The sequence below is a fragment of the Sander vitreus genome, chromosome 21, assembly GCF_031162955.1.
Source record: "Sander vitreus isolate 19-12246 chromosome 21, sanVit1, whole genome shotgun sequence".
In the NCBI taxonomy this organism is placed as follows: Eukaryota; Metazoa; Chordata; class Actinopteri; order Perciformes; family Percidae; genus Sander; species Sander vitreus.
This window is the reverse complement of record NC_135875.1, coordinates 6,375,929-6,392,020: the sequence shown is the minus strand read 5'-3', so window position 1 is coordinate 6,392,020 and position 16,092 is coordinate 6,375,929. Positions and strand designations below refer to the sequence as shown.

At 41.0% G+C, this 16,092-nt stretch overlaps 1 protein-coding gene across 9 annotated transcripts in view; it reads right to left on the bottom strand.

The window, feature by feature from the left end:
- tanc2b (tetratricopeptide repeat, ankyrin repeat and coiled-coil containing 2b) overlaps positions 1 to 16,092 on the bottom strand; it is a 152,841-nt gene that overhangs the window by 46,054 nt on the left and 90,695 nt on the right. For 3 of the 9 annotated variants that reach the window (XM_078279331.1, XM_078279334.1, XM_078279332.1), the window contains exon 6: positions 7,222 to 7,338. The exons of 1 other annotated variant lie outside the window; for it this stretch is intronic. In XM_078279331.1, the coding sequence (XP_078135457.1) occupies positions 7,222 to 7,338 (117 nt within the window). Of the gene's footprint in view, positions 1 to 24; positions 99 to 141; positions 387 to 5,322; positions 6,275 to 6,408; positions 6,697 to 7,221; positions 7,339 to 16,092 lie in introns of those variants that run through there. 5 more of the 9 variants (XM_078279335.1, XM_078279337.1, XM_078279338.1 and 2 more) reach the window with 5 other exon arrangements.

The window sequence follows — 16,092 nt, the reverse complement described above, 5'->3', positions numbered from 1 at the left end:
ACTTCATGTCCGCCACCACTTTACCTGGAAACACACAGAGGATCTGCTACACTCGCTTTGCATAAACCACAGCAGGAACAACAGACCCAGGTACAGGATACACACCACCTGGGCTCAGGACAACGATATGAAACACCCTACCTGAGTTTTCCTGTAGCATTACAGGCACATTCCACCACAGCTGGACATCTTTGGTAAAGTCACTTCTTACATAAACTCAAAAATCCCTTTCAGCCACAACTACAAGAATCCCTTCAAGCTGTTTACAAAAAAACCAACCTTTCCACGCTGGCTAGCAAAAGCCTTTCACACTGACGACAGCTCCTTCCGCACCATTCATCACTGCTGCAGCCCTAGTGACGTAATGAGATACGCCCTTCACCTGCGAGTGTGTGTGTGTGTGAGAGAGAGAGAGAGAGCGAGAGAGAGAGATGTGTGGCTTTCAAAGACAAAGTGGGTGTATGCACCTCTCTATCCTGTTTACAGAGCTCTAAAGAGAGAAAAGAAAACACCAGGGTGAACCTGCATGATGATCAGATGATCAAAAACCACACACACACACACACACACACACACACACACACACACACACACACACACACACACACACACACACACACACACACACACACACACACACACACACACACACACACACACACACACACACACACACACACACACACACACACACACACACACACACAGCTTTCCGACCGGAGGGACTTTTGCAGTTCGTAGAACATAACATTTACTAGAACCCTTTTTTTTCTCCTGTTCTGACTGGACCAATTTGGGGATTATTAAGTTCCTCTGGCCACAGTTCCTCTAACTCTTTCAGCTCCTACTTCAGGGCACGGTCTTTTCCGCATAGTGGTGGTTAGATGGCTGTGATCATAATAACAAAAGGTCAGTTCCTATGGCCACTTGGCCACTGTGAATGCAAATGGTAAAAACGGTTTTGACTGGGGGAGTAGTTAGTAGTTTGTTTAGAAGTTTAGAAGAGACTACTACTTAGTTTGAAAGAGGCTACGCATGCACGCGCGCACGCGCACACACGCACGCACGCACACACACACACACACAAACACACAAACACACATAAACACGCAAAGGGATTTCAGTTGCCAACTTTGCAACAGGACCCAGGAAAAAATCCCTTAATGACCTCATCTTGTCACCCTGTTGCCTGGTTACTGTCCACCCAAAACAAGTCGTTCTTGGTGGTGTCATGTTTTTTAATAACACCTGGCTATCATGCCCTTGAGGTTCCCACTATATCAATTTCAATTCAATTTCACTTTATTTACTGGAGTGTCACTCTCAGAGCTGAAGCTAACTCACCCACTGCTTGTAAAAAAGAGGAAGTGGCTAAATACAAATGGCTGTAATTGGACATATAAGCCTGACAATTGGTACAGACATCAATGACATTGAAGCCAACAGCACAGGACTGGTGTTTAAATAAACAGCAGTGAGACAGAACGGCAGGGCCAGTTTTTCCTGCAGGGCAGGTCGGACCAGACTGGCAGGTAGCTATGCAAAGTCCTGACTGACGACCATTAGAAAGTCCCAGGCGCCACACCACCACCTCTGAAGACAGACAGCTTGTCTGAAGTCTGTGGCCTCTCACTCCTCTCTTCAAAGACTGACAGACAGGCAATATAAAGCCTGGGCTCCCCTCTCCATTCGCTTATAGACGGACAGGAAGGACACTGTCAGGATCCTCATTAGATTGACTCCAAGTCTCTCTGGGCAAGTAAGGAAGACTGGCACCTTCTGAGGGAGGGAAAAAAAAACCTTTACAGCACGATATGTTGCCGAACACACACAGTAGCAACCAATAATGAGGTAATCACAGCACACATTAGGTCCAAAACAGCTAATTACATATGAGCCTTGATGAGATAGATGTAGCAGCTCAGTAATGCAGCTAGATACACTCTATGTGGAGCAGAATACATTTTACAAGGGCATCCCTTGAGGAAGAGTGCAGTAATGGAGAAGATAGATGGAATTACTGTTCCACCTCTTTACAGGTAATATCACAGGGTGATGACTGAGATGTGCAGCCATCAGTAGGAGAAAAGCTGGTGAATAAAGGTAAAATATCCACTGGCTATTATATATGTATTTTGGATGTGTTGGCTGCATTGTCTATATGCCTGTGTGTCTGGACATGGCGACAGTGAAGGCTTCCCAGTTGACATACTGGTAGTAGCAAGCAGTGAATACATTAGCACTGATTAGTCAACTGCTCCTGGGGGGTTTGTGGCCGTGGCCGTGATCAAACCGGGGCTCTGTCTGTCTCTCTCTCTGCCTCTGAGTGAGTCTTTTCACTCATCTTCATGGTTTACCTCTTCCACTCCGTCAGCCTGTCCTGTATCCGTTAAGTTCCCATCTTTCCGTTCCCCTTTTCTAGCTTCATACAACAGCATCTGTGCCACAGCCAGCTGTTGGGACAACCCTGTGCAGGAGAGATCAGTCTGCGCTTCTTTTCATGTGATAGCAAAATCTCTAATCTGGAGGCCGGAGCCCAGAGTAACACCTTTAACTCCTAAACATAGGCAATCCTGTTGTCTCCTTTAACTCACACACATTCCAAAATAAAACTCTACAATACGGTCAAACATACAGCTAAGGCCCAACTATTATCATGGTGCTGTCATATAAAATCTAAAAGTTTTGATAGGCCAAAAAAAACATGTATTTCATCGACATCTGTTTTTTAAATAAATGTAACCAATACTAATGTGCTACTATCAAAGGGGATACATACATTACCATAATGTAGGGATTTTATGTATTGATTTCTTTCTACTTTTTGTACATGAAATACAGATGATGACAACTCCACACGGTACCTCTTACTGAAGCCACTGAAGAAAAAAAACAAAAAACTAAATCGCTTCAAAGCTACGTGACAGCATTTACCTAAAGAGGAACTTCAGGCGTTTCTCATGACGGTGACACCATGAGATCCTTAACGATAACATTTGAATATGAAAAAAAACGGGCATAAAACACATCTCTTATCACACACACACACACACACACACACACACACACACACACACACACACACACACACACACTCCTCCCCATTGGATTCCTGAGCTGCGAGGGAGACAGATGGTTGCCATAGCAACTATCTTTGCGCACAGATATGTGTTTCTGTGCAAGCGCATCTGTTTCTCCACGGCCGTCCATTGATCTGCCCTAACGCCCCGAGAGAAAAGAGAGAGAAGCATGTGTGCTGCAGGCAGGGGACTGGACTGGACAGGAGATGGTATTAATAGACACGGGCCTGCAGGTATATGAATCTTATTTCACCTTTACCTGGGCACTTTAACTTTCGCCTCCACAGGGAAAGTCCATAGAGAGCAAACACTTAGTTACAATGACCAGGATCCCAAAAGTAACCTACACACGTTTTATTTTTAGAAAAATAGATGCAAGCCTCAAAGAAAAGGTGGCATATACATATTAAAAGGTGAAAATGAATTGGTAGAATAGCTGTTGACAGCTAAAGGAAATGGAAACAAGGTACTGTAGATTCACATCTATTTCAGAAAACATGAATACCATTGAACATACAAGCACAGAAAGCTAGGCAATTTCACATTCCTCGTGCGCACAGTGGTGATCTTATCTATGCAACAACATTTGGAGGTTTTATACATGAAAGCACGGTAGGACTCTACTTAAGGAGTGGCTGATATGATTATACACAGTACATTTGCACACCGTGAGACCCTGGTCAGACATTTTATTATGTTGTTTATAAAGGAGCGAGAATCTCTTTAACATTTCTGGGTATTTTTAGGCCACTGTGGGCAATGTTTCTAGACTTGCTTTACTGGATATATTTTATTTTTCCATCAATGTGATGAAATACCTTGGTATGTCAAATAAGTAGTTTTCTAGAATAACCAAAAACACACATAGCTATCTTGTTTTTTCATCAATAAACAGTTTCACAATTGTTTTTCCAGAACATTTTACAAAAACTGTCTCCACTCCTGAATCCTTTGTCATTTTAAGGCACATTTGGTCTTTAACTAACGGTTTTCATAGTAATTATTTGTGGCATTTGGCACCTTTTAATATGTTTATTTCAGTTCTATGCTTTTAATGTAAACCGTTGCCATTTTAAGGTATGCCTTGTGTCTAGCTTACGTTTTGTATTTATGGTGTATTGTGTAATTCAATGTATAATTATATATTTATTTTATGGGTTTTCTATGGGTTTTACTAGTATGCTGTGTTGAATGTTGTCCTACGGAGTCCCCCTGAGAAAAAAAAACTAAACCGTGCGCACAGAATAAAAATCTGTTCCCTCGTTTTCATAAACTGTTCACACGGATTCATAATCCGTGCCCTCAGTTTTATAAACGTAAGCAAAGTTAGAAAGATATTCACTTCCAGGATCAATTACTCTATAGGGAAATGTTATTAAATCACAAACATTGCATCTTTCCTAACGTAGTAAGGTTAACAACAAGCTACAAACTAATTTTCATCTAAATGAGCCGTCCTCCAACCTGGAGAAATAACATTGGTCTCTACAAGCAGCCGGCGGTGAGCTACAACAAAAATATTTATTAAGTAAATGATTAAATAAGGTAGTGTCTCCAAACTTACCTCAATTATAACTTGTCTCCTGCTAGTTGTACTACAGCACTTACTTTTAAATAATAAGCATATTCATAATTTTGGTAAATATGTTTTGCCGATGTAATATATGTCATAATTACAGAGAGTCATGTCTCCTAAACTACTCCGCACATAGAAGGTCCCCTGTTGGTTGTACTACAGCACTTACCTTTCAAAAATAAGCATAATATAATTTTGGGGAATATTTTTTGCCAAAAACATTTCATATTTTAATAATTAAAAAGCGTGGTGCCTCTAAACTTACCTCAGATAATTAGTCTTCTGCTGGTTTTACTACAGCATTTACTTTTTAAAAATAAATAAGCATATGCATAATTTTGGGGACAAATTTTTGCTAAAAAAATTTAATGGGAGTCATAGCTAAAAATATTCCTTGCGAAAAGTTTATGAAACCGAGGGAATGGATTTTTATTCTGTGCACACGGTTTAGTTTTTTTAGTTTTTTCTCAGCTGTCTTTCAGCTCAAACTGAAATTAAATTGCATGTTTTTTGTCTGAAGACAAAAAGAAGGTCATTTATATTCTCATCTCCAATTTTAATTCTGAATTTTAACATCTGAATACAGTTAGTTCTCCATTTACGTAGATGAAGAACTTATTTCCATACAGCCAATCAAATCACACATTAAACAGCATGTAAACGTACCTGCAAATGTCATTTTGGTTCATTCAGATGTGGTCCTTAATCCTCAATACCACTGCTTCCAAAAACACTGTCTACTAATGGCTTGTAGGATACAGCGCAAGTTTGTTTACTTTGTATCGCTCATTTCCCTGCTGGGGCTCAGCCCGCCAGTTGCTGTCAATCGAACAGACACCGAGACGCCCCTTTAGTGGCTGAGACGAAAAGCTTTAAATAACACTGACATTATTTTTGCAAAAAGGAATGACTAAAGGTGATTACAGTTGGACTTTAACTCAACTCAAAGTCAACTACATATGGATATTGTGATATACATTTACAAACACCATAATAGAGGATTTAAGCCATAGTGCCCACACCTAGTCTGGGAAGTTACTGTAAGAAGGTTGAACTCTAAAATCATTAGAAAAGCTTTCAAGATGATTAAAGGAGGACGGATGGTCGGCTGGTGGTGAATCTTTACAAGCTATCTCACAAAATATTCACAAACCATATTTATGAGACCACAAATTTCTTTGTAGGCCATTAAAATCAGCTGATATACCTGACTTCCTCCAGGACACCAGACAGTGTCAGCAGCAGAGTGCTGACTGGCATGCGATCAGATGTTTAAGTCACTGCCCTGCAGCTACTTATGCCAGGGAGCCCTTGTTAAGAGCTAAGATGTCCATCTGTCCACCTGGGAGGTGTGAGTCCTCACCCCAGAAAACTCATCTCATCTCTCCAGGTTCCTCTCCAGCTCAAGTTGTTATTGCAAAGACAGAATTACTTGTTGTTATCAACTGTTTTCCTGCCTCAATGGTGCTTGAGATGACCATTTCAACCCTGAAATGTCACATCTGCAGGAGCTCTTAGCAGCTCATCACAACTGATAGGCTATTCCACAGTCTATTTCACAGGACTGCACTATAAAGCCAGGGACAACAGTTTTTCATCCATGAGATTCAACAGCAAGCCAGGTGCCAGAATTAAAAGGGTGTATCCTAACCTACTACAAACTATAGACTTATACAGAAGTACGAGTTCTAGTATGTTTCTATAGATATATATATATATATATATATATATATACACATATAAATCACCTACTTAGAGCTCCCATCGAGCAGAAACTCAGCAGCAGAGGCTGGCAGACGGAGAAGGCCGGTAGCACTCGGTCGACCATTTTCCCCCCTAAGTTACAACAGCTAAGCCCTGAGACCTCCCATCACTATTTCTCTCATGTCTTCAATCCACCCCTGGGGTGTTGCAGCATTGTCCTACTCTGTTGAGAAGTCCTTACAGCCACCAGAGGTCGAGCCAACAAGACAGGTCAGGAAGCTAACACTGCACTTCTCAGTGGCAACAGGAAGAGGAGAAGCAAGATGAGAAAGCAGATATACTAGAACCAAATCTCAACAGAGCGCTATCCTTGAGTAACCCGCTTTACTGCGCGAGAGGGGAAAGACAGGGGGGGAGAAGGGAGGTTTAACAAGGACAGACAGGAGGGGGGTAGAGGGAAATCTGGAAAGTCTGCAGGATTACCGAGCAGCGACTGTGAAGTTAACAGAAAAACAGCGGCGGCACCTAAACAAGCTCTGCGTCCGAGAAAGCAGAGCAAAGAGAAGCAGCGAGGGAGGATTAGAGTGACAGAGAGGGAGGAGGCAATAAGCATGGACACTGTGGGCACTTGCAAAGCTATTTCATTAATGACCTTAGCTTTCGTCTTTGCAGCAGGCAGAATAACTGGCAAAATTCTCTCCATGTCTGTCTGTCTCTCTGTCTGTCTGTCTGTCTGTCTGTCTGTCTCTCTCTCGCTCTCTCTCTCTCTCTCTCTCTCTCTCTCCCCCGCATTCAAAAACAGGAACATACATGCAGAAAGTAACACGACGGAATGAGGGAAGAGCTGGCCTTAAAACTTACCACGGCAGTATGTGTCCAGGTCTGGATTCTTGGCAGTGGTGGAGATGTGTGTAGGTGAGCCAAGCTCTGATTGTGGAATGCGAGGGCTCTCCACAAACTTTGCTTTCCGCAGAGGGGCTGGGAGCAGAAAGCATACACACATATAGAAAAAGGAGACAACACAGACACACACACACACACAGACAGACACACACACACACACACACAGACACAGACACACACACACACATACATATACACACCAGGGAGATGGAAGAAGACAAGAAAGAGAGGAGTGACAGGGACAGGACAGAAAGGGAGGAAGTCAGAGAGCTTATGAACTTGAAGCATCACACTGATAAAATGTAAACATCCTGAAGGCTTTCTTAGGCAGCTTTGTGTTTTCCTTGGGTCAAAAATAGCTAAAAGTAAAAAAGCGGTAGCCAAGCAATCAGGTAGTGGGCTAGGGCAAACCAGTACAGCCGCAGAACCTTAACCGACCAATGAAACGTGAAAATAGCACCACACTTCCTCTGTATCACCCTACATTTCACTCAGAAAGCACAAAACAAAATGAATCTTTTAAGCTGAAGAGGTGGATTTATTATATATAAAATGCTGTGTCTATTTGTCCAGCGTCATAATCACACCAAGTATGCAAATGAGATTCATTTTTGGAATGTTCTCGCGCCTGACTCAAGCACAAAGTCTCAGACATGAAATTCAGTGAGAGAGAAAGCCGGGGGTGGTGGTTGTGACACAATCTTTTTCTGGGTTCTCCGTCACGGCACAGGGATTGTAAGCGCTGTTACCCAGACTAGCTCATGGTATCATGAGTGCATACATTGTGGCAGCAGTCTACTAAGAATTCACAATGCAGAGGAGTCTTTATACCATTGAACATGTGTTGTACCCACAGAAAGAGAGGCCAGACAGAACTTAACCATCCATTCAATGGCATTGTTTACTTAGAACAGCTTTGCAAGGACACATACATACAGCAATGATACAGCAGAAAAAGGTTAAGAAAAAAACCATCATTTTATAGAGGCGTGACCTCCAAAGCTACAGTATACTCATACATCACGTATCAGGAGATATTTCTAAGCTTTATTGCTTCTTACTTTCTATTTCTAAGCTAATTTATTCTCTGACTCTAATACAAGTCCTCACTTTCTTGAAATGGCTACTGTGATGGAGTTGGACCCAGGCCAAAGTGTGCAAAGGACATTCAGCTAATAACTAAATTGTGTGCATGGCTCATTGGTTCAACCTATTCTTTTTCATTTTTTGTACTTGTGTGGGCAGCCAGGATCTAAGTATAATTTGGTTTTAATTGACTAATCTGGTTAAATGAGGTTTTTAAAGTAGATTACTGTATGTACTACCGCAATGCTGCAACTGTTAACCATCCTTTTAATGGGTGAGCGAACATGTCCAAAGCTATCCGGTGCAGCAACACTGTGCTGAACCAGAGTGGGGTGAGCAGGAAGACACGAGCAGCAGTTGAAACACGTATTCAAGCAACAATGAACAGGCTCTTTACCACTTTGTTTGGGGTTCGTGTTACAGCTAATGCCAGTATAATGCATGCGTGTTAGTGTTAGTGTGTGTATAATGGGTGTGGAGTAGAGTTGTCCAGCTGTCTATATACTGTTTGTCTTAAGACAAATAGATCATTCTGCAGGCAGCAGTGCAGACTTTTGGTCAATGCGAAAACATATGTACAGTACGATAGAAAACACTTTAGAGTTCATGCCAAGGCAGCACAATCCTCTAAACTCCTGCCGTCACTGTCAACTGTCTTTAACCCATTGTCTTCAAAATGTCAAGATGGCTCTGCTTTATGCTCAGTGAAAATGATTTTTCTTTTTTCTTATACTGGTAATCTAATAAGGGGTTTAAAGGGCTTTATCATATATATTACTGGTAGGATTTCTCAAGCCATAAGGGAGCATGTAATCCTTCATTTTATCTAAACAGGACTGACAGCTCTATGAGGCTGTATTTAGGCACAGCCGTGCTCTAAGCTAAAGTCAACATGCTGACATGCACACAATGACAATCGTAACATGGTGATATTTAGCAGGAATACAGTATAGTATACCATGTTCACCATCTTAGTTTAGCATGCTAACATTTCCTAATTAGCCCTAAATGACATTAGTTTTGCAGGTATTTGGGGATAAACCAAAGTACTAGGCAATCTGAGATTTTGAAATGATTATGGCGCTACATAAAAAGTGAGGGGATCATTTAAGTTATTAAAATTAGGGGAAGAATGTGTGTACCAAATTTCATGGCAATTCATCAAAAAGTTAGAGACATTTTACAATAAACAGTGCCGATAATGGGATACAGGTTCCAGGGTTGACAAGAAAAACGTTTTGAAACGCCTTACTTTGCTATTATAGGAATTCCTGCACCTTTATCCGGATATGCACGAAAAAAAATAAGCACATGTTTCTTGTCCCATGGTCCAACTTTCCACCAATTCATTGCAATCTGTTGTCAGGATTTGAGATAGTCTACTCACTCACAAACACACAGTCAAACAAACAAAAACTAAATCTCCTTGGCAGAGGGAATAAAGAACTCCTTCAGAGCTATGAGTATGTGTGTAAAGCAGATGCGTTCTCTTGCCACACACAGAGTGTTAATACTGTGTTGGTATGGTCTGGAGAGGACCCTGCTAATTGACCACATCTAGGAAGTGAGCCAGCACAGATGCCACAGTGAGAAACTACAACTGACAGCCAGGAGGAGGAAGGGACAAAAGTTATCCAGGACCGGATCAACTGCCATGAAAGGAACTTACATAGGGATACTTAAAGGTCCTATGACATGCTGCTTTTTGGATGCTTTTATATAGGCCTTAGTGGTCCCCTAATACTGTATCTGAAGTCTATTTTATATAGGCCTTAGTGGTCCCCTAATACTGTATCTGAAGTCTATTTTATATAGGCCTTATTGGTCCCCTAATACTGTATCTGAGGTATCTTTTATATAGGCCTTAGTGGTCCCCTAATACTGTATCTGAAGTCTCTTTTATATAGGCCTTAGTGGTCCCCTAATACTGTATCTGAGGTATCTTTCCCGAAATTCAGCCTATGTGCAGAATTACAGCCACTAGAGCCAGTCCCACAATGAGCTTTCCTTAGTATGTGCCATTTCTGTGTCTGTAGCTTTAAAAGCTATTGAGGAGGAGAGAGGGGGGGCAAGGTGGAGGGTGGGGGTGTGGCCTTGACCAACTGCCACTTTGCAAGCCATGATGTCTCTCTCTTTTTCATGGGTGGGACAAATTCTCTGGGCGGGCAAAGCAGAGAAAGGGGAGGTAACCTTCCTCCTTATGACATCATAAAGGGAAGATTCCAGATCGGCCCATCTGAGCTTTCATTTTCTCAAAGGCAGAGCAGGAAACCCAGGGCTCGGTTTACATCTATCACCATTTCTAGCCACTGGGGGACCATAGGCAGGCTGGGGGAACTCATATTAATGTTAAAAAACCTCATGAAGTGAAATTGTCATGCCATGGGACCTTTAATGTATTCTGCTTGACAAACAACTCAAACATCATTTCGGTTAATTAATAGTTATATATTTGTATGAGCTAAGACAGAAGTGTCCATTTACTTAGCTTACAATATAACGATTTTTTTCTGACATTATTTTGCTGGTATTAAGGTGATTCAAATCACATAGAAAAAAATCTATAAATTGAGGGAGTCAATAAATAATTAATAATAATAAACACGTGGGAAGTAAAACACAGCAAGAAGAAAAAACAAGTGAAGAAAAAATGCCACATTTCCATAGTTAATTATTGAATATTCTGTCATTCAAAGACTATGGACAAAGTCTTACAATACTCTACTTCCATGACCTTCAGATGCAAGAGAAAACAAAAAGCAAGTAAGCCAATACATGGTACTGTATACATGAGTCAAACACAGCATATCAGTTATAAACTATTTATCTTTTTGATATTTTCCTCCCTTCTTTTAAAGTAAGCGTCATTCATTTCAAGCCACTGATCACAACTGGTGAATCCACAATGGATCCTCGTCTGTTCATCTAAAGAGTACTAAAGAGTACTTGCCTGCACAAGGGAATTAAACATCAGTGGATGTGAATGGGAATTAGTTAAGAACCCTTGACCTTCAGTAGAAAAGGTGTGTTTCCTAACAGTTTTTTTCTTTTTTTGCACAAAAGATTCCAGGGCACACCACCATTAACAACGAAGATATTCCAAAAATCTTTCACACATATTCAACAATGTTTATCGATATTGTTGTTTTTTCACGAGTCTTGAAAAGTTCACGTTTAGTACACAGAAAAAAAGAGAGCAATACAGCAGTCTGCAATGGCTGCACATTCTTTCAATCAAAAAGGGCCCAAAGTAAAAATTCTCTTTCAAACCACAGTTTGAAAGCCTTATTTCAATAAGCTGCTCTTACACCTGCAGTGACATGCTTGCAACAGCTTGCACTAGCTTGTAACAAGCTACAAGGAGACTGTGATGGACTGAGCTTTCACGTGACAGTGTGCGATTTCCTTATATATATATATATATATATATATATATATATATATATATACACACACACACATATATATTATATATATATTTAAATAAATTGACAGTTTTGCAAATGTTGGTGCAAATGTTACATTGCACCTGTGCAACTCCAAAGCCAGCATGCTGCTGAAAACCAGTTGACAATGACTGTGCAAAGAGACTGAAATTGTAAACGAGAGATTACCATTTCTTTTGGTTTTTGTCTCACTGATCTCACCTCTATAAAATGGCGAAGTGAGACTCTGTCTATTGGAGTAAATCCCCTCTATAGCAGCGGCTCCAGGAGACTAAATCCCAGGGACTTCTCTCCTGCAGTTCTGTTGTCAGTGTGTGCCAGGCTGAGGGTGGGTGACAGAGTGATGAATGGCAGCAGGCAAATCCACTCCTCTAATGAGCTTATGAATAAATATCTCTAGTCTGTGTGTGCAGATGCACGTGGCCGTGAAATAGATATTTGTTAAATGCTCAGGATGTGAGGGTGTGAATATGAATATGCATGTGGCATGTATGCAAGTGTACATGTGAGATTAGAGTGAGAACGGGGAGAGATTGGTGACAATGGACAATTGGAAAATGTAAAAAGAAGCTGATTTCTATTCCCAAGATTGTCAGCATATATATATATATATATACACACACAGCCTTTGGTGAAATGATCAACAAAAACGAAAGTCAATATTGTGATTCAAATTCACGTATGCAGAGTGTCGTGCATATGAAAGAGGAACGCTTCTTTTCAACATGACAGTCCCCACAGACACAACCTGGGTTTTCAACAAATAAACGACAAGCTCTGAATATGAATTGGAGACTCTAATATGCAATGCACAATTTCTCATTTGCTGCAGATGAGTGAATGATAAGCAAGTGAAAGGAGACATTTCTACGGCAATGTCTGAACCACTGTCTCAGTTACCTTCGACCTGAGGCACCCACTCAGACATAGACGCCCACACATGCACAAATTAACATACAGAACACTAATGTGGGTGAGGACATACATCGCCCAGCTGTCTGCAACCCAAGCAGAGCTTTACAGAAACCGAGCTTGCAGCCCTGGTCACTATGGCAACAGCAGAGCACAGGGGAAACGGAGAGTCTTGCCCACCTTTTGAAAGGTGGTGGTAACGCACGGAGAGGGTGATTTTACTGACACTAAAAGCTTCAAGGTCCCAACACATTTGTTGAAATGTAATCAAACAACCTCTTTGTATCGACTTACTCAGGTCTTCCCCTCGTCACCTCGATTCAAGGAACTCAGCTTTCAAAGATACAAGCTGGGGGCGACTGAGGCTCTGATCCTTTGTGTTGTGGCTATCTCCTGCTGTGCCTCAGAAAGAGATGCAGTGGTCTTTATCAAGTTCATTACAAATGTGAGGCTTTATAATGTGGTTACATCATTGTCACATTATTTTTAAGGATATTTCGATATATACTATGATATGGTTTTTAAGTCAAATTATTGTTGAACTGTGTTCTACGGTTACGTCCTACATTAGACGAAACTCTTCACACATGAAAAACAAAACCCTCAACAACTACTTTTGTTAGTTACTGCAATTACTGCTTTTTTTTACAGTTTGCTCAGAATAATTAATTTGGACATGACAACTTTTTAAAACAATAACACAATATAATCATATCAAGCTATGGTTGCCGTAAAAGTTGACAAACGATAATACATTGGTAATATCGCCGAACCATACATTATGCTCCATGTTAGAGATTCCACAAACAGTTTATGAAGTCAAAAGAGATTTAACAAAACATGCAAGTACACACAGCTAATTTGTCTTTCACTTGTTCAACTTTTGCAACTACTTTAAAAGGGGGACTCCACTGAGGCTACATTAGCTGCTACTAGCATAACACACCCACATTTTTGACCAAAGTGTTCAAGTTGAATTGTGGGTGATGCAGGCAGCAGGTTTCGACAGGGAAGAAGAATATCTGGGTGGCCGGGTTAGCTCAGTTGGTAGAGCAGGAGCACATATAGAGGTTTACTCCTCGACGCAGCGGCCACAGGTTCGACTCCGACCTGCGGCCCATTGCTGCATGTCTCCTGTCCTGTGGAATTAAAGGCCTAAAATGTCCAAAAAAATAATCTCTGGTTCTGCTGTCCATTGTATATTGAGTCCGACTAAATTGGTGGATTACTCTTTTAAGACATAAATTGAAACACAGATGCGGCTGATAATTAATGTGTGGTTAATACTGAGGACGTGCTGTTTAACATTTAATTTCACCAGTATTAATGTATGGCCTGGAGGCTTGTTCCCAGTGTGCATATAGTAATCCGGCTCAGAGACCATTTTTGTGTGTTTGTCTCGTTCACTTGTTGAACAAAACAATGCAGACCAGATGTTGCTGTGCAACACAGCGAGATGTTCAGTCACAACTTCACAACAGAGGCAGTCAGCATCAAATGCAATTCCATTAGCCAGACTGCCTCTCCCTCTTTTAATGTATGTGTGTTAGTGTGTCGGTGCACACGCACATGTGTATCTAGCAAGCAGCCTTAGAAGGATTAGCAAAGTGAGGCACAGGCAGAATTTTAAGAGGGCGGAGGGAGGGACTGATTTTCTAAGAACGCTCATTTAGCCGAGCTCCCCCTCGCTCATAAATATGTTACTTCCACGTTTCACACAACCTTATTGGGCCTGGATAGACCTATAGACCTATAGCTATGATTTTCTAAGATTTTGTTGAAGGTATTCTGAGCTCTGTCCAAAATCACATAGATTTTTTACAAAGCATTAAGCGTCCAGCCTTGGGACAAGAGTAACGATTTGGAATCTGATTGGCTTCTAAAAGATTAAGAAAACAACTTGACTTTTCTATTATGTTTTCTATTGACTTACCAACTATATTGTTATCAGGGTACTGAATGCATCTTACTACTATTTGTGTATCGTTTCATTGTTCGCAAGGCACTTTATAACAGTGTTTAAACTGCTAATCAAGTGCACTGTTTATAATTATTGCCTAAACAGAGTCCTCCAGCTTGACGCTATTTCAGGGAGATCAATAGGATACTGTTTTATCAAATTTAGCCACACTGGGCAGCTTATTTGCTCTGAGCAGCTTTATTTTTATCATTCCATTTCTGGTCTAAAGCCCCTTTGGATACATATGTATACTGCAGGCTTTCTAAGCAGCTGTATACTCTAGTGAGCAAACCCTTTCTCCTGAAGGACATCATGATGTAGCTGCCGAAGCACAGCGACTATTGTTAACACTGAGTGGTTCAGACACTTAACTTTACTTTCTTATGGTTTCACTCCTTGAGTGGTGGGGTGACACAGTAGTGTGACCGTGAACTTTTCACACAACTCAGCAGGAGTCATCAGAGACCTGCCCTCCTGAAGCCAAAGGATACCAGTAGGCTGTAAAGTTAAATATGATGCCACTTTAAGAAAGCGACAGTAGCATAATTGCCAAGGACACCATTTGATACAGTGGCCTAATAATAGTAAGGCTGCCTTGACCTCTGTGCCAGCTGGAGTTCAACCCCTAGTGGGTATATTTATGACCTCCTGGCCACACTCAACTTGAGGACCACACCCTCGTCATAGTGAAAATCAGGATGAGATGGAAGTGTCTCTGCTGTTATTCAAATAAGGAATTAAATGAAACACTAAAACAAGACAATGAATAAGGAAAGGCATTACATGACTGATTTTGAAGCCTCCAATTAAGATGTTCCTGATAATCGAGCATGATCTTTAGCACGACATAAAATGAACATGACAGACGCTGTAATCAATTGTTGCTCTTATGTAATCCCTTAGCAGACTGATTGCAGCCATACAAAGTCAGATCTGTGATCCAGACAAATGCCTCAAAGTAGTTCAGCACCATGAAATGAGCAAATAAGTAAACATTGAGGCTGGTGTCATTGTGCAGTCCTGCGCAGCAGTCTGTAAAGGTTTGGATCCGCATGGACACACATACGTACACCCACAATAACAAACTTCTTTAGGCTTCTGTGTGTATCTTACATAGAAATGTTTGCTCAGCTCTCCACCACAGTGTTTGCAGAAAGCACTGAGGTGGTATATGTAACCCACTGCTCTGTTTTGTAAGCAAATCATTATTATCACTATTTATAGCACACTGCGGGTTTCTCTTTTCTACTCCACAGCTTTTTCTTACAGAAGGTACTGCTAAATATCCAGACAAAAACCAAATGTAAGCAACAAGCACACTGTAAGATAGTAATACTTGATTTGTAAAGCAGCTCTCATGCAAAGGAGTGGCTATGTTAGAGGATTATAATTCAGAAATATAAAACACTCAGTAACAATGCAATG